Consider the following 20,784-nt stretch of genomic DNA (forward strand, 5'->3'; position numbering starts at 1 on the left):
TATTATATATATATATATATATATATATATATATATATGTATAAAATCTCAATATTAATTTCCGAAATTTCATTACTCTTTCATTTTACAGAAAGATCTCATTTTTGCAATTGGTGAACAATTCTAATGTCGAATATTTTATATTTACATAAAACAGTAGCATCCTTTTTTTTAAAGATTATATTTTTAGAGGATTATTTTTAGGAATAGACAAAATGCAGGTCGTATAATGTTTATTTGCATAAAATGGAAAATATGATTTTTTTATTTTTGGTTTTGATTTTATGATCTGCAAAAATTTACAAGCGAACAGCATGTGGTCCGCAGGCTACAGCACATCATAAAATATTGTATATAAATTGTAAATTTTTAAAGGATTTTCGATAGCCGCGCATTGTTTAAAAAATGCGTTCAGCAGAATAAAGTAAACACTTTGTACGAATTGGATTATATTTTTAGATTTAGAGAAATAGTCTTTATCTCAGTTCAAATGTAAAACTGTAATTCAAGAAATGCAAGTGCTTATTAAATTGTTTTTACTGAACATAATCAATAACAATCGAAGAAGACAGAAAGAGTTGAATCACGAGAAGCGCAGATATGTTGGATACTACAAATAAACATATTCATTAATTCATTACGAATTAATATTTCGTATTCGATTCTGAAACTCTTTATGATATTAATTTTTAGAATTTTTTTTACTTGTTATTGAAGCTGAAAGTTCTATACTCACGAGATCTTTCTCGAGAACTTCTTGTACACTACCGATGTCCAGAGCAATCTCATTCCTGGCGGCCATGAAATCATCGGCGCTGCTGGCATGTTTGGGATCCAAATGGCGACAATAGGCCCTTGCTAGATCCTGTTTAGGCAACTGAATCGCTAACTGACGATCTCTGTGCCGTTCGCCAGGCGTGCCGAGTCTTGGTACAGCGATTTCCGGTAGCATCGAGAAATATTCTTCTACCTGCAAGAAACAATTTATCAGTTTTAATACTACATAAGTTGTAATATATTTCTACTTGTAAATAAAATATATACAAACAAGTAATTCACTTTTCTCTAGAAACTATAGAATATTAGCTTTTTTCAGCTTCTATATGAATATCATGATCTATATGAATATCAACGATCTACGCGATGCGGTTTCAATATTTGGTGTATCAAAAACATCGTAAATGCATGATGCTGGTCGGCCGCAAGTGATCCGGACTCATTAAAAAAAAAAAAAAAAGTAGAAAAGCATCCGTAATAAAACACACCGATGGTGATAAAGACCAGTTCTCGGCTGTAAAGCTTCGCGCTGAGATTTTTTTGAAAAATACTGAAGGCTGGCGGCACGCCAAGATTCTCGTCGGCCGTCAAACGTCTCGCACGTCTATTTCACTATGCATACTTCGCTTCTACCTTTCTTCCGCCCACAACTACCCGTTATTATCCTATTCGTTTCGCGATATAAACTGCAAACGATCGTTTAGGGAAACCACCTTTGTCAGCTGTGCAAACTCTGTCTATGTACGAACAACGATAAACAATATTTTGCGAGATCCAAAAATTAGAATTGTGATAGGCACAGTTATGTCTGATTAGAAAATAAAAAATGAGTATATTTTTAAAAGATAAAAATAAGATGGGTGCTGATATAAGAACATTGAATAAAATTGGAATCAAAGAATTTTTAAAAAATATTTTAAAAAGTTTATTTAACGGCGAAAGGAAAAGGAAAAGAAAAGAGGTTTATGTGAATGTGATCTCTTCTACAAGCATTAATTTTTAAATATGGAGATACTGATAATGAAATATGCTTTACTTTCTATATAATTCTATATAGTAACTTCTGTTGATATTTCTTTCTTCATGTATAATATACTAATTTGTATATAAATTGTATAAATTTTATTTCAATGCTCGTTTTCAATATAAAAATGTTAACAAAGAAAAAAAACTTCACCTTATGCGACGGAAGTCCAGGAGGTACCCAAGCGAGACCTTTTTCTCTGGGATCCACACCGATAGGTCCGTTCGACTCATCGCCCTTAAGTCCCAAACGGGATCTGACGGACACCCATTCTTCGTGACAGACATCGTGGGCCTCGCGCGGACACTTACAGCTAGTGCAGTTTTTTCTGAAAAAAAAAAAAAAAACATTGTTATTAAGAATCAGATCTTCTATGCGTGTACAATAAAATCTTTTCACTATTCAAGACAGACGGATATAAATATTACATATAAGATCTCGACTTAAACTAAAACTTTTTTCAATTAAATCTTTTTCGTCCAAGAAAAGAAGTTCTCTGATAAATATTTACTATGTGTCCTTTATTAAGACATGGCGCGCTGTAATAAGGTATCCAATAACGTTTTATTACCTTTACGTTTTATTACCTTGTTCGTGTGTCGATAATCACATAATTAGGCCAAGTGCCAACAATATTTTTCATTTTGGAATTTGCATTATATTTTCTCTTTAATTTTACTACGACGCGATGCTTTATTAATCGTTGCTGCATTAACTTTAAATACTCGCGAATAGCTTTGCGACAATTATTACCATTTTACTAATTACTATTTTGTCATGCTATGGAAATAAATATCATTGACGCGTTAATTAATTAAGTCATTGATTAATATTAATTAAGACATTAAAAAGATGAGGACAACAACTGTCGCTACGATGGTCCAGCAAAAGTATATTTTCAGATCTGTATCTATTTACTCTCTAAATTCTTTGGAGTGGAATCTCATTTTTAAAAATTGAGACACTTTTTTCAAGATTGATTCAATTTTCACTTTTTAAAGTGAGATTCCAGCAGATACAGATCTAAAAATAATTTTGCTGGATCAAAACAATTATATAGGAAACTCAAGCATGACAAGTAATACTGCAAAAAATTTTTAACATTCCAATCTGAGCATTCAATTTAATTATTTCGATAACCTAACAAAATTATTTTCAGATCACTAATTAAATTTCTAGATACATCAGCCAAATCATTCTTTCCGTGTATGTACGCGTGGGTGCGACAGGAAATTTTTACTGGCGAAAAGAGAGCGCGAGAGGCCTCGGATCGATACTAATACTGTATCGAACAGCGATCGTATAATCAAGGGGATGCATTTGCGCCGGACGTTTATCACGGCTTTACCGCACCCTTCCGGATGTCGACTTCAAGGCCGCCGAGACCCTTGTCATTAATGCGAGGGGACCTTCTCTTTTAGCTATATCTATGCTTTGAACATGATAGCAGCGGGATAAGGATTCGAATTATCACGTAGGTAAGAGTTTATTCTTGTCCTTCTTATTCTCGTGTTTTTTGTTTTCAATTTAGGACACTCATTGGCGTAAAGAAAAAAAACGAACATTCATTGCAAATTAATATATAGCATTTAATAGTAATTTATTCCTTGCCTTACTTATTCAAAATACAAATTTTTATTTAGTTTTTATAGCAATTATATCAATCTTAATGGGTTATTAGTTTTTTTACTTTGAATGTATGATGTATTTTTATTTATAAGTACGCATGCTGTTATTTAAATTATAAATAAGATTTACTTATAAATTATTAATGCAATAATAGATATTTTATTGATTTATCTAATTTCTTTTCTATATGATTTTTACATGCTACAGTTCTCAATTATGTATTACATATACCAAAAAAATAACACGTATAAAATTCCGCAAATTTTCAACTATTTTTATGATTTTAATGTACTTTTTTATTAAATGTTTGATTTATAAAATATTTTTATTACATATAAATATAAAAATAATCTGTTTTATAAAATAATAAATTCTCTTTTAATTCTATATATTTATAATAATTCTATATATTATTTAATTCTATATATATTTAATATCTTCCTATTACTAAGTATATGTAAAATTTTAAAATCGATAAAAGGCAAGAACGATAATACGTAAAAATGCAGGATGTCAAGGACGATTACTTCTCATCGTGGAAAATGTCTCTGGGGTATCATTGGTGATGTTCATAATGTCACGTTGATAATGTCAGTCGTGCAATCATCTTATTTGCTAACGAACCATAACTCGCGGTTTCACGGAATCGCTATAAAAAAAATTCTCGTAGATTCTATAGAAGGCATCCGTTCGTCCTCAATGTCCTTGTTACAGCCAGGTTTAATCTCGTGTCTTGTCGAACGCGTTTCAATATTTTACGCGAGGTTGAATGCAAATTAATGTTGACGCCTCGTTAATTCGGTGAACGTATGTAACGTTATACTTGTACGTAGATCGTAATTCATTCCAATTCACGTTCGACGCTGCGCGCATATACACTTACCGCCGACATTGATCGCAAACACATTTGAAATTTTTTTTTATTTTTAACTCTTACCTAGTTATGGCAAAAAAAGTCAGATGCTCGATGAATCACGGATATAAGCAAAAAAGATAAATATGAAATATATTACTAAATTTATAGTATACCCATTTTTTATCATTTCCTATTTTTAGAAACCATAAATTTGACAATAAATTTTAGCAGACGGTAACTTTTTTTTATAAAAATTCATGCAGAACTACTTCTTACCATTTTTAGAAATTTGTCATTTACTTGCGATAATATATCTTCTGCCAAGAAGTACTCAGTTTACTTTATGATTCAATAATATATCGAGACTTAAAAACCTCAAAGAGGTTTTTACTTCGAGTTTATATCAGATATCGATATGGCAAATTAATTTTATAAGTGACAGACGTGACGCACGAAATAGCATGATAAATTTCACGAGAGATTCTTTTTTACAGAGGCGTAAAATATGTCGAGAACGCGCAAGCAAAGAAGAAATACGAAAATCGAAAGAGTGAAATGAAAACGCAACATGCCATACTATCGATTTAATACGATTAACAAGAAAAAAAAGAGAGATGAAAAGTGTTTTTCGTATTATAAAAGATCTGATCTTAAAGAAAAAAATTATTTCTGTAATATCAGAAAAAATCGTACATAGGACAGGTGATGATAATCTTTGCATTTTATGTAATGATAAAAGAAGAGACAAGAGAAGCTGCATGCTTGATAAAATCTAGTTCGCGCAAGCAAACGTGGCAGCGTGAAAAATCAACTTCGTTAACCTACAAACGTAATCCAACATAAATCATTCGGTTGGGTTTGGCTTGGCGCTGCTTGCCTGCCATTTTCCATCGTAAAGCACTGAGGAAACTGTTAGAAGCTTCGCCTAATAGATACTAACGCAGCTAATTGCGTTCGTGTTATATTCACTGGGCTTTAGCGATCTCCTAAAAGCCACGTTGATGGATCGAACCATGTAAAATCTTTCGTAAACAAATCTGGTTAGCAATGGAATCAAAAGCTTAACTTTGATTAAGATTTTTTTTTTAAAAGAAGCACTTTTATTCTCTTTTTAGAATATTGAGAATATTGAGATCTTATTGTTAGAAGATTTTTCTAGATATGATTATAAATGTCACGTTTCAGTTTAATTTTATATTAACAAATTAATTTTTTTAGTCTTGTTTTGTGTGATCATTATGAATAATTTAATAAAAAGAAAAATAGAAATTTTCCCAATATTGTAATTAACAATATTTTTCTAACGATTTAACCCTCCGGAATTGACAAAGGATCTATTGGACTTATTCAATTATAAATCTCTTTATAAAAAATATCAAACAATTTAATTTTCATAACGTTACACCTGTAAACTTGGATTATTCTTATCAAAAATTTAGTATTCATTCTTTTTTTACGAGTTATATCAGTATTGTTTTTCTAAATTAATTAATACCTTTCAATTAACATGTAAGTTAAATAGATCTTACAGATTCAGCATCAACTATATTATATTAGGTGTGGGAAAAAATTCATGGCGTTTTTTTAATGCCATCTAATGGGAAAAACGCCATGAACTTTTTCCCACACCTAATAGTTTTGATGTCAGCTTCGAAAGATTAAGGCTTCTGATCACTCACCACATATCTTCATTAATGCCATGATGTCAAATTGAAAAAACACATAATGAAGATTCTTGCAAAATATATTAAAATAGAAATATTTTTCATATAATAAAACAATATTTGCATTTGATAGAGTACACGTGTAAAATATACTCTATATTGTCTTGAACTCTTTTTTATTTCAAAATAGAATAAAATTATATTTATCTCAATTTGACAGGTAATATATAATTTATTATATAATTTGTCTCATTTTCTAATTAAACATAATTCAGTTTAAAATATATAGTTATTTATTAATTACCGGCATATAAAAGGAATTTTTGGTACATTTTACAAATCTGTTCTATCAATTCTAAATGGTGTTTTATTAAAAATTTTATTAAAAAAACTCATATTTTAATATAATTTGCAAACATTTTCTTTACGTATGTTTCTTGTTTCTGACATCATAATCCAAAATGGCTGCAGTGAATCGGCAAGAATTTTAAATCTAAAATTTAATACGTTGTGAAGATAATGAAAATCTTATGAATGTAATAACATGCTAATAATATGAGGTAGATTCACAATTGTTCACACTTTTTATTTATACGAGCCATGTTTATCAAATCGGGCATGTCATTACAGCCACCACATGCAATTACCTAACGATCAGCTCAAACAGCTCGAATTGGTCGAACACCTTGCAGTAGAGATGCAGCACTCGAACGCAGGCCCATTTCATGCCGGGCCACGGTGCTAAGCTGAGATCCAGACCATCCTCGAGAGGACATTTGCCAATCGCCAAACTCCGTTTGAGTTCCGCACCAGTGATAGTTGGATATCGATTCCTCCGGTCCAACATGGGATTCCGTCTGCGTGTTTGTAGTGGCTCTGCGGAATTTGACATAAGGCCTCGTTTAATCTCCGTGCCGGATAGAGTTGGATAACGGTCCCGCCGTTCCAAAGACGAGGTCTTCCGGTAGAAATCTTTCTCCGAGACCGACGGACACCTGGTTCGCATCGTGGACTCGAGAAGAGGTGGACTCATGGGCCGTTTTTTCGGTTCCGGTATACGGACGCGGATATCCTGCGGTTCGGCGCCGGGCGTTGGCACGCATGATACCCGCACCTCCATCTTCGGGCCATCCTGGCTCCCGGGTCCTTTCGGACTCATCCTCGTCGAACCCAAGTTCGGCCCCGAAAGTAAGGTCGGCGTCGTGTGACGCCTCTGCAGTCGCTCGTTCAGGGTGCCGTTTCGGCAATCGGCATCATGGTTTTTTGATTTCTTTTTTTGTCACTTTCATTTTCTTCATTATTGTCTTCAAAAATACTAATTTCTTTCAAAACTGAACTTATTTATCTTAATCAACTTGGATCCTCAAAATAAACAAGATAGTTTATGATAGCACAAAGAGTGTCATTTGGGGATGATTTTTAAAGATAATTCTATTATTCGTAGTCCATTAATTAAAAGATGACAGTTATCAAAGTTGTCTGTTGTTAAAATTACTGTGATGTGCCCGAAGAAAACGAGTCATAGCTTAGGGATAAAAAAATGTAAATGTCAATTAAACTTGGCAATATATTCTATAAGAAATATATTCGTATATAAGATTTATTATTTCTAATTTAGTTGCAATATGTTCTCAAATTCTTTAAAAATATCTTTTGAAAACTACAGAATAAGATTTTCCTATTCTTTTTTTGAAAATGTAATGTAAGATAAATAAAATATGTCTTTTGTATTTTAAGTAATAATAAATATAAATATAATAATAAACATAATATAATAAATATAAAATGATAAATATTTTTAAAAATAAATATAAGATGTGATCGAGAAATTTAATAATTAATGTAACGCTTAACAAAAAAGACATATTTTATCTTTTCAAAAATATTTACAAACTAATTAAAGACCAATTATTAAAGAAAATTACAAAACAGAATATTACAAAAAAATGAATATAATAGTAATATTATACATGCAAACATAGCAAATTAGTTGCAAAAAATGGAAAATGCAAATGTGATAGTGTGGCCGCATTATCTGGGTACAGAATACATCGTAAGCTGTGAGAATACTTAAGAGAGTCGAGCACACTTATCAGATGCGTTTCGCGCAAGATAATCTGATTTATCTCTTCGCGTTAAACGAGACGCGTGGACATCATAATGCAAACACCACGTCAGCGTCGTACATCGTGAGCGTAGTTTATAATTTAGGCAAATCGATTTTCGCGGTTTATTTTACGATCAGAGATGAGTGGGTGCCGGTTGTCTTCGCGAAAATAATTGCAACGCTCCGTTATGCGCATGCCGGGGATGCACGACGGGCGAACGAGAAGCATGGATGCTCGCTCATACGCACATACATATCGTTGAATTTATTTTCATTGCGGAAATCGCTGCGATTCACAGTCATCCGGTTATTTATAGTGAGGAAAGATCGTCGGCCCCCCCCCCCCTCCTGTCCCGCTATAACGCATGAAAAAGGATTCGGAGGAGCAGAGATCGAATCCCTCTTGACATTAAAAAAATCAAATCGTCAATCATAAGATTGACTGCTGGCCAAGTTAATAAGCCATTTATTTGATGTTTCGAGGGCAACCTCGTTTGATCAGTTTCATCCTTTTACCCTCCGTCCCTCCTCCTCTCTCTCTCTCTCTCTCTTTTATATCACTGAAACATGCATGAACTGACCCGATTAAGTATTTTGAATTACATCATGCAGTAATGATTGGATGGTTCAAAAATCCTTACAAATAAATCTGATTTTTTACTATGTTATACTTTACGTAAACTTTGAATCAGATATTTTCAAGTTACTTCTGATTAATTTTATTGTTATTTAATATACTGTAGCTTTTAAAATATTTGTAATTAATTTTTTATCTAATTATTATTAATGAGTGTCTATTAAAAGAATTACATTGATAATAATAAGAATTGATTTGTATATTTTACTGTTTTGAAATTTATTTTTTCAAAATATCTTTAAAAAGCATTTCATTGCCCATTAATGTATGTTATTATCCAGCTATACATTGTCAGATGACTTCGAGTAATTTTCAAAAATGTAAATGTCAGTTCGTGAAGCTAATCTTTCGATCGATACATATGATCGACTTGTAAGATGGTTTTAAGGAATGTGTTCACGATCGCATGTGGTTTCTCATGTACATGTTAAGCGAATAATATCGAAGTGCCGTGTGCTGTCCGACTGGCAGATTATCTCGATAAATCTGACAGTGAAGATAGCGGAATGCGGTCAACTTCTCGTATCGTCTGTCTTTGATTTGTCAAAAAATGGCAAAATTTTTAGGCGCTAAAATAAATGAAATTTTTTTATTATTAACATTAATAACTCTTTACAATTCTATGCTAAATTAAATTTATTGTAAATTCATTTTTTGTCGTAATTTTCCAGTTCGCTAGAAATAATGAATAATATTTTACATATAGTAAATTCATTTTTCAAATTTTTATAAAATATTGATTTTGATATTTAAATATTTAACATACACTGCTTAAATTACATTAGTGATTAGGATTACATTAGTGTTATATTTTGGAACTAAAATATATATAAATATTTAATACTTGCTCGTTTCTCAAAATTAGTTTAAAAAAGAAGTTGTGATCTACATTTAGAAAGTAGATTACAATTTCTTTTTTAATCTGTTTCTCTTTAAAAAGGAATTGCACGATTAAGATAATGACTATACCGCGTGTGGAATTCTCACAATTTAATCGCAAAAATGCAATCAAGAGAACATGAGCTCTTCGATGTTAACATTTTCCATGATTCACAGAAATGCATTAATTCGAATTGCTATTTTTGCACAATTATATTGCACGCGCTGAATAAAATATGCCGGCTGGCGTCGATGAAAACTGTATAAAGGCGGATTGACGTAAATAAGAAAAGGCGGTACCTTTACGCGGCACGCACCCAGTGAATTAATGGATTGCTTTAATCGAGAGCAATAACGTTTATTTAATGGGGCACGTACGCTTTTCCATCACGGAAACGGCTTTACCTGGAAAATGGCTATTTCGTCCGCAGGTGAATCATCGTGGTAGAGAAAATGTTCGTTAGTCAGTCACAGATTCGCTCTGCCAAGAGTAAAATCTGAAACTAGGGCTCCTGGCATATCTTGATACATGTATGGAATAATAATCGTCCGCAAAATGCAACATATATCGCTACCAAAAAGTGGTACAAAAAGCATTTCGAAACATAGTATCTTTCATTTCTTTAAATGAGAATATTTATTTATATTTATCTATGAAATATACATTCCACGTGAAAAGTTTCGAAACAGTTCTAAAAAAATTGACATTTTCATTACTTACTCAAATATATTCATATGTTTTTAAAAAATAATTCTTTAGTTTTAATAACAAAATTATTGGATCTAAAGAATTATTATTAAAAAAACACAATATTATGAATATTTGATTGAGTAATTCTAAAAAAAATCAAATTAAGAAAGAAAAAAACCTATTTTTAATCAAAGCGAATCTTCTTAGTGTGTAAATATTTTGGTGTGCATTTATATATTATTCAATCCGCAAACCGTGCATTGAAATCTTTTTCAGTCTTGAAACGCAATCATAAACAGAACTGGAGTATTAATGTCACATATTAAATTGACAAGTAATTTAATAATTTTTGTGATAATAAGAATCATATATAAATAATAATTTGATTGTTAATAAGACATTTAAAAATTACGAATAATTTTATTGCGAAAAATATTACCTCAGCTCAGAATATTACCTCATCTCTCGTATTCCGTGCGAGCATCTTTCTAATTCGACTATTGACTAAAACTTTATGCAATATTCTTCGTAATAACCAATAATTATAGTGAAAGAACATCATATTCCAAGAAGGCGCGTATAAACAATATTTTTAGAAATATAATTCGAGATCTAGTCTTCAATTATAATTCTAAAAATGTCAAGTTTTTATAAGTGTTTCCAAACTTTTGACCTATTTGGATTGTACCTAATCACACAGGACAAATTAACGTTAGAATAATAAATATTAAGGTTCATAAAAAAAGGGAAGAGAAACTCGTCGTACGATAGCATCATTAAAATCTACGAAAATATGTTTGATGTATTTTTTGTAGGTCACACACAAGTTCATAGATCGCGATGCGGATAGCGGTGTGTAAATTGCTCGGTTGAACTGACAGGTGTCACGCGGAAGAAGGCGCCCGGAAGCTTTTGACTTAGCACAACAAGTCGACCGAGAATCAGAGGCCGCGCGGCTAATAGCTATTAATTAGATAAATGCACGCTATATATAAACGCCAGTAATAGTCCTTGTCGGAAATAGACGCAATAACGCACGATAAAACGCAGCTTCTCCACGTCTCGCACGAAATATGTCGGGCGTTCTCCTAAGATGAAACGGGAAAAGTCGCGATGTCTGACTAATCGCGTCTTTCCTCACTACTGTTGCTTTATATACTACAAACAGAAGAAATCGAAATGCTCATGATGGTTAAATAAATATGAAGCTGTTTCATTTTATGGCAATCCTTTATAATGTTATAATGACAATGGTCTCAGAATGTATGGAACTTAATAGAAAAAGATATATTCTGCATCCAATAATGTATTGAGTAAAAGATTTCTTTCATTAAAAAAATTTTACAATTTCTTCAAACGCAGTTATTACATACGTTTTTTGTATTTGTCGAGAAATAAATGTTAAGTGATAATAAAATATTTTGTTATTTATAGTGATTTATAAGCATCGATACCAAAGTCGTCATATCATGATTCAAATTCTTGAAGACAAACACGTGCACTCACATATAATACATCATATATTACGCACGCGTTTAAATGTTTAGCAAATTGTAATTATCATTATGTATTATTACACGTAAAATATAGTGCAGTTTCTTTACGATTAATAACGAATTCATTCTTGCATTACACTAGATTAGCTATGTATCAAAAATTATTATACAAATGAAGCAAAGTTAAATGTAAAAGCGTATAAATATTTTAAACGATTAAATATCTAGTAATAATATCATCACGTTATTTAGCAGAATATACATTATTATTTCGTTGTAAAAGTTAGTATTATGCCATTTAGATACTTTATATAAAATAGCCTTTAATTCAATGCCGTATGAGTGATCAAATTGATCATAAGTTTTCTAACTATCTGTCAATGTACATTTCGTAGATCCCGATGTAAACGAAAAACCAAGTCTTTCTTAACATCACTGTCATTTTCCCAGAATCATCGATCGCGAGCTATAAAATCGTTTTCCGACATCGCATCTGGGAAAATTGACGTCCAATTCGACACGAAGAAACGCAACGAAACTATGCCACGCGCGTCACGTAAGAGTGCATCCGCAAGAGAAGCATGCTTCAAACTGGCACCACGCGGTGTGACGACGACAACGTCAGTAGGTGCGTACCTACAGTTAATACCGGGTGACTGCGAGAAACAGCGCGCCATCATGATGGCGCAAGCGCGACTACGATCGCGTTCGTCGCTCGTGGTCGAAAGCTTAACCAAAGCTCCCACTATGCTCGAACGAGTCGCAAAGTAGCTTGCAAGCCTCGATCGGGTGTTCCCGAAGGGCTCCGGAACATTTGGCGCAAATGAGACTCGTCTGCTTGATGCGATGGCGTGTCAAGCAGAAGGGAATCTCTCTGGATGACGATGCAACTGTTGCATTATGCGTGTCCCTCTCCTCTTGTAATCCAGAAACGTCAGATTCATTCCGTGAATGCAATGAATAAATCGAACAAATTTGAAAAAGATATTTTGATTTGTTTCTTTCTGATTATTAGAAAATAATTGCGTTTTAGAAAAAATTGATTTGTAAATTGTTTGTAAAAACTGTTAGTCTCTTAGTAAAGTTTAACTACACACTGAAAAGAAATGTTAAATTTTACTAAATATTTGTTCGAATAAACATATATTTATTTCAGGTTCAGAATCATTAATTTGATTTAATTATCATTTTTACCGAGTAAATATTTATTTACTGTAAGTAAATGTTAAGTGTTGTTGAAAAAAAACATTAGGACAATTACAATTTTGATCGCGATTCTTCTTTTTATTCCTTCTAGATGATTTTCAGATATTTGTATTAGATAATAACATAATCTATTTAATTGCAGATATTTGTATATAATCCTTTAATATAACGGTTTTTATTATGATGAGACCGATCTTGTATTACACATGCATGATAGTCATTCAACAGATCAATTTTTCTAGATCAATTTTTATAAGTATATAAAAATTATAAAGTGATTCTTACATATATTTTAACATCTTTAGAAAGTTGTGTATTTAAAAAAAAAAGGAAAGACACGAATGACTCAATCATGTGTATTATATATAAGGAATAATTATACATTATATTATATTAACACTTTAATTTAATTAGTTACATTAAGATTGTAAATTTATCGTTCTATCCTCGACGAAAAATTTTGGATGTGCAAATGAACAAGGATAACACGAGAAATGTGTGTTTTAACAAGAATCATGTTGCAAGATCGACGTTTAACATCCAATGAGTGTCAAGCATGTAAGTTGCCATGTAAAATGGCACTATGACATTTCGCTACGCTCGTTAAAGAAGATATGCATTCAATTTGTGCGTTTGCCAGGCTCAATGTAAACATTTAGCATATCCAATGACACGAAATTTCATTGTGTTTACATATCGAATAGATAACGGAAAAACTTTCAATCTCTATTTAGATGTACGTATAATAAAAAAGTAATTAAATATTCTTGATATTTACAAAGGAAATGTAAAATTTTAAAAATATGAAATTTTGCGTAAGTCTAGAAAAGATGGAATTAATCATAAAAAAAATTTTTAATGGCTAGAATTCGGTTTTAGATATGCAGCACCCTTTTTAACTTCTCTTATTAGTATTGAATGTGTATATTTAAGTTGCTACATTTTAGTTGCGATGCGAAATACAATTTGAGCATCGCTCCATATACGTAAAGTATGTTGCAATAGATATTCAACTTCAAATCATACTTATTCCTAAAAGGGAACTCTTGCAGAAATATAAAGTAACTCGTTTATGGTCGAAAGTAAATAAAATCTCTATGACTGTGAAATCTATGGCATTATTAACTCCATATTGATGTTCGTTGTTATTTACACGATTCCGAGCCAGTAGCCAATCACTTTAATTATAGTCGTTTTGTTAACTCGCTGTAGAACGTTATGCGTTGAAAAAAGATTGCGATGCGCGAAGCGATTCTCACCGCCGTCGCCACTTTAATCGTAAAAGATTTTATTATCTTTAAACAGAGAGAGCACGTAAAAGTCCTGGCGCGCTTTCTTGATGAAAAAACATTCATCATGTCATGCCAAGGGTAAATTGATTAAGAAATTTCTACAAAAGAAAATTTGTACATGGTCTTTTATCTGGTAGACAGGTGTTTCATAAAAAAAAAGATTGTATAGAGAAGAATAAAAATAAAAGAAATTAAATAATATAAAATTTCTGTTTTTTCACTTCTTACTTCAAATATATACTTTCACTATCAACAACAAATTAATATAGAATCTAAATAAATCAAGGTTTAAATTGAATAGAGAAATTATGTAGAAATATTAAATCAATATATAACGTTTCTTTGAGAAAGAAATAAAGAAAAAGAAATAAAGTAATTAGTTTATCAATTGAAAACTCGATAATATTTGTTTCACTGTGATTAGTCTTATTATTTATAACAAAGATTATCTTTAATATAAAAATTTAATATAAATATCTAAGTATATTCGTATTCCCTTTTTTTTATTCAACTTCTTTTTTTGGAGCAATTCTCATGACTTATTGTTAGTATAATAATTTTCTTTCTTCTTTTTTCGTAATCCTTGTCCCAGCGGGGATTTCCTCAGCAGATTTTATTGACCAGCTTGTCTCTGCGTTTCGCTATGACAAAATTACCAACCGTGATATTGCGGATTGAAACGCACTATGCAACGCGAAGAAATACACGAAAGTTAGTCGTCGTGCTAACACTGTAAGGAATACACAGAAAATTTAATTGGCAGATGCGCATTAATTAGTGCGTGTGCACGCAATTATAAGTTTATTATAAGCTTCGCAATAAGTTCGTAAACTAAATCGTCATAAGCATCGAAATTGTCTCATTATCCGCATCAAAAAAACAATTTTTGCGAATATTAAGACTGTCCAAAAGATCGTCCAAAACAAATATTATCAAGTCTTTAATTGGTAAACTTATGAACATTTCAATTTAAATTCCTGTTATAAACATCTACTGATGTGAAATTTTATTTTTTATATTATATACATATATAGTATATATTTTAAGATAATTATACATTTATATGTGTATAATTAGATTGTAAAAATATAATTATTATATATATAAAATATATATTTTTATAAATATACATATATGAAAAATAATTCTTTAAAAATGATACTTCACTAGTATAAGCTTAAGAATTAGTCGGATTTCACGTCGTTAACGATGTGGAAGTTAAGCAAGCCATATTAAACGGTGGTTTCAGACGAATCCTACATTGAGTTTCCGTGATAAATGGCAGCGGATTGCGTATTCAAAAATTTACGTCACATTTGCGACATTTGTCGGGAAGACGTCCGGGCATTTAATTCGTTCGGGTTTACGTAAGGGAACTTTGATGAGTAATCCGATGTGCGAGCACATTAGTCCAGCAAGCTCGGCAGTGTAGCTGCGTAGTTCTGTCGCACGTGACATAACTTGACAAGATTTTGGCAGACCTTTTCGACCAACATGTTCTCTCCCTTCCTCCTCCTTTCTCTCTCTTTCTCTCTCTCTCTCTTTTACTTTCGAGATAGGATGTAAATGCAGCATATCATTGCTAGACTTGACATACACCTTGGTTGTAGGAGATTTACGAGACATGGCTCGCAAATAATTTCAGTAGTACTAACAATGATTAGCAGCATCATTAATAACTGAATTACAATAATGGATCTTGGCCTCTCGGGACAAGAGTACAATTATGTTTTCTTTCAATATATAAATCTTATTTTATGTTTTTGCAATTATCTTGAATGTATAATTATGCTTTTTACTTTCTTAATATTTATAATAGTAATATTACAATTTAATAATAAATTATTATTTATAATTGAAAGGAACAATATAAAGTGTATAAATTGTTTCGGAAACTATATACAATCATATTAAAATAGAATAAAAATTTAGATGTCACATTAGCATTGCTAGTTATATGTTCCAAAGAGGTGCATGTTTTTAAAAATATAAAATAAATCCTATTTAAATAATATATTATCTTAAGATTTATTTGTTTACTGGATGCCAATTTGAGTTATCAGTCTAGTATTTCCATTTAACATTCACATAATTTATAATTATGACATTAAAAAATTTCGTAAACGCTTCTCTATTTTGCGCAATCCGAAGTTCAGTCCCGAAAATTTTCCGCTTTTTAGCTGTTTATTATCTTTCTAGATAGTATTTCAATGGATATGAACTTCAATAGAATCAAGAGTCAAACAGCGATCTATACAGAGAACACCGGACTTGCCGGACAGATCACCTTGGCAATGAGTCCACAACTTATTCTGGTTCACAAACGCACAAAGATTTATCTTTCGAGATTTTGACATCGCGAGTATGTGATGAGTAAACGGCAACTAACTTTTCGAGTAAACTTGGAACGTGTGGCACGTACGACTTTGTTGAAGTTGGCATTCCTTTTAAATAGCTTAATTAATAATTAACCGTTCTATTTAGCTGCAACAGTATAGTTCCCTATTACTCTTGTTCATGACTTACAGAAATATATTTATATAATTCTATATGTTCATCACGCTTCTTTACATTATATATGTATATTATATGTAGCTAAAACTGCAACGATCTGTTTAAGATAAAATTAACATATATCAATATTGTGTACGTAAATATAGAAATATTAATTGTAACATACTTATACACAGTTTTGTAATTTTTAGAAAAAGAAACTTTATTTTTATGTTACTTTTATGTACAGGGTGGCCCACATAAAATGTTACGAGCTATTATCTCTGAAAATATAGATCCAATAGTTTCATCTTGTGTTTCCCTTGAAGTCACAAAACTTTGGTTTGAACATATTTTTCATTTAATATGTGATATTTACTATATTATAAGAAGTAATGTGTTGTAACACGTCCATTTCATGAACTATCCTATATTTTAAATTATATATTTTAAATTGTATATTTTTAATTTAACTATTTTTTAAATGCAGTTTAAAAGAAAAATTTTTTAGACCAATTTCTATCAATGTAGATTAATAATGTTGGTTTAATTTACACTTTATCTTTTTCTAATATTTAGAACTAAAAGAAGATAACAAATAAGTAATAAACTACATTGAGGTTAAAATTAATCAATATAAGGAATGAACATTAATGCATTTTCTATGTATATACTTATATACTACATACATATATATATATACATGTATATATATATATATATATATATATATATATGTATATTATTTCATAAGTTTTTATCTGATTACATTGAATTTAAAGTTCTCATGGCCATGTACTTGTACTCAATACTCGATCCTCAAGCGTAGAACGGAATATTGTGTATGCGCGTTGCGCAATTTTAATGAGAGTTATGCATGTTCGTCAATTTAAAGCAACGCAATACGAAATCTTATAAGGCCATCGATCGAATTTTGTTATCGACAAATATGTTTATCCCGCAGGCGTAACTTATCATGGCGCATCGTGAAAGATCGCTTATGATTCTGCTTCTGAAATGTGCTTACCAATAAGATCATGTTCATGCGATTCGTATTACGCAAATACGCATGCCTGAAAGGCTTAAGCAAGATTATACGCGGAGCTCGGACAGGTCGATTTAAGATATTTCAAAGTCTGTCGTAAGAGAAGATTTAGGAGCACATCAGATGTTGCACCATTAATACATAAATACGGAAGGAACATGAGAAGATATAAAAGAATGATTTTAATTTTAAAGAAGGATTTTAGAGAATTATGTTTTTTTAAATAATAAACCTGAAAAAACGTTAAGAAATTCCTGTAATCACGATAAATAACTTCAATGTGATTTCATTGAATATTTAACTCGAAAATGGGATTCTTTCTTTGATTTGATTTATTCTTATCGATGTAATTTTCATTTATTATTATATTATATTTGTTTGTAACATTAAATATTCTTGATTTTTTCAATTTCTGATCTTCGGAGAAAATATAGTTATTGCAAAAGATTTAATATCTGTAACGACGTTTAATTTCATTTTTTGTAAAATATTTTGAAAAAGATATTCTTTATAAGAAAATATACAAATGTAAAAATAAATAATATAAGACGATTTATTTTATATGCCTTTTTAATAATACGCAAAAATACAGTTTATTATATTTTATTTCTTTTATTAATAACATTATTAATTATCTTTTTTCACATTATATCTATTTTTATTGTTTCACTACTGTTTCACTACTATTTTTTTTACTATTTTTCTTCAGTTCAAAATATCTTCCTCGCTACGCAGATTGTTTTCTTTATATTGACATTCTACAAATCGGTTCAATCAAATAAAATGACAAATCAGCTGTGATTTAAAGCGTTCTGATGAATTTCGTTCTCAATACGCGGTATTATATATATATGGCTCGACCAAAATAATTCGGAATAAACTTCGTGCCAACTCAACACGATCAAGCAGAAGACATCTCCTCTGTATTTCCCGTTTATCGAGAGTTCGTGAGTTTGTGATTTAGCTCAACTACAATATAACCGCGGCAATATCTCGCCTATCACATCCGTTCACGAGTGATGCACGCTCAGCTGATCAAAGCGGTCCATTGTAGCGTCGTCCTAACGAAGACACGTGCGATGATTCCATGAGAATTTATGATCGCTCATGCGGGTCTGCAATCATGGGCCTGCGAACGGATTAGTCGCTCGATCGATGATCGTATGAATCCGATGAATCGCGCATATGACAGTTTAAAGAAGCTTATCTTCCGCTACTGTCGTCGTCGATAAATCACCGCGTGGACTTACCGTGAAAAGCGGACAGGTTACTGTCCCCCGAGTTTCTGCCGACGCCTAGTATAATGAGGACGTTAATGTTTCGTTAATGATCTCATTAAATCAATGAAAGGACAACTGTCGGCTTCTACGAACGATATCTCATTTTCTTTTATGACGATAACTCATCTCGACGGTCGCTGTTGCTGTCGTCACCGCCGTCAACCGGCAAATTATTATGCGACATAGATAATTTGTTGCACGGTCCGCCTCTTAATTATTGATCGTATAATTCGTGCGAGTTCGCAAGGGTCGGATTTATCTTTAGTAACCGCACTCCTCATTTCATATAATTCATTTTTTTATAAGCCTTCGTATTTTGTCTTATATTGGTTTAATAACTTGTGTTTAATTCCTTTAATATCGATTATTTTCTTTATTATTACATATTTATATGATTTGAATATAAAAAGCTTTCGTATAATTTCATTACTGGAATGATTATTCTTTCGTTTTAAAAAAAATTTATTAGATAAATTACAAGATAGTTCTATTTTTGTAAAATATCTAAGTAAAATCTAATGACTAATTATAGTATAGAATATATTTGACTGTAGAATATATTTGACTGTGATTTGTAAGTGCATTATATATGTGAAAAAATTTCGCATATGATTAATATATTTCGCAGATGATTAATTATAAAAATCGGTTTTTAGATAATTTTATATTGAAATTAAAATATCGACTGTATCAATCATTATCTCAATGAGGTAATATCTATAATATCTATTTTATGTGTGTGCCCAACTTATGTATTTGTATCTTGTCGAAAACTCAATTTACTCAATGTATTCTCATTAGTATGCACATTTTCATGCGACAGATTGAGTTGAACAGCGACAAATCAGCGGCTTCGTGCACGCATCGATAAAATAAAATAAATTCTTACACGTTACAATCGCTGCTGCATGGATCCTCGTATGTGCGACGATCAGGTTCCGCGACATCCTGCGGCTCGATCGGAGGGGCGCTGATCGGCGATGCCCCTCCGACGATCAGGGAGGATCTGCGAGGGCCGCGTCTTCTCATCGCGAAGTTCCGCTCGCGCGAAGGGAACCGCGGCGTTTTCTTCTTCATTTCCGTCACCTCTTTCACCGAGAGCCCATTGTCCCAAACCATTTTGCTAGCGATCTCGTCGAAGAACTGCTCCGCCGACAGGATTTTAATCGCAGTTGACGGAAATTCGCACAGTTAAGTAGGAAGGCAAATCTTAACGTATTTACGTTATTGCGTCGATGAAATGACACAAAGGATCGAAACAGTAATGCCTGAGAAAGCGCGCGGTGACACCGTTGCTTCGACCTTCAATTGGATAAAACTGAAACCAAACCAAACGCGCGATTGCCTAAGGCTTGTGGTAGCAACATACTTTACACGTGATTTGATAAATTAAGTTACATTAACGCGATTACGAATCAATTGTGCTCATCTTTGCCATAAAATTCATTTGCTTTCGAGGATGATTTAAAAAGCTTATTTTTTGAGAAATTCGATTCCTCAAAGATCTTTAATGTCCAATGTTAAATTCAATGTTATGTAAGCCTTTTAGAAACTTTAACTAATTTTTGCTATAAAAAACACTGAATTATAATAATAACACAGTCGACACTAACTAAAAATAATATATATATATAAATAATGTGTGTGTGTGTGTGTGTGTGTGTGTGTGTGTGTGTGTGTGTGTGTGTGTGTGTGTGTGTGTGTGTGT

The 20,784-nt window shown here is 31.7% G+C and overlaps 1 protein-coding gene across 2 annotated transcripts in view; it reads right to left on the reverse strand.

Moving 5' to 3' along the window:
* The window catches only part of LOC105621495 (four and a half LIM domains protein 2-like), a 93,785-nt gene that overhangs the window by 40,485 nt on the left and 32,516 nt on the right, over positions 1–20,784 (reverse strand). The window contains exons 1-3 of one of the 2 annotated variants that reach the window (XM_012202964.1): positions 6,598–6,677; positions 1,955–2,129; positions 737–970 (exon numbers count right to left, since the gene is read on the reverse strand). In XM_012202964.1, coding sequence (XP_012058354.1) covers positions 737–970; positions 1,955–2,129; positions 6,598–6,677 — 489 coding nt within the window. Of the gene's footprint in view, positions 1–736; positions 971–1,954; positions 2,130–6,597; positions 6,678–20,784 lie in introns of those variants that run through there. The other variant, XM_012202962.1, reaches the window with a different exon arrangement.

This window comes from Atta cephalotes (genome assembly GCF_000143395.1).
Source record: "Atta cephalotes unplaced genomic scaffold scaffold00034, whole genome shotgun sequence".
Lineage (NCBI taxonomy): Eukaryota > Metazoa > Arthropoda > Insecta > Hymenoptera > Formicidae > Atta > Atta cephalotes.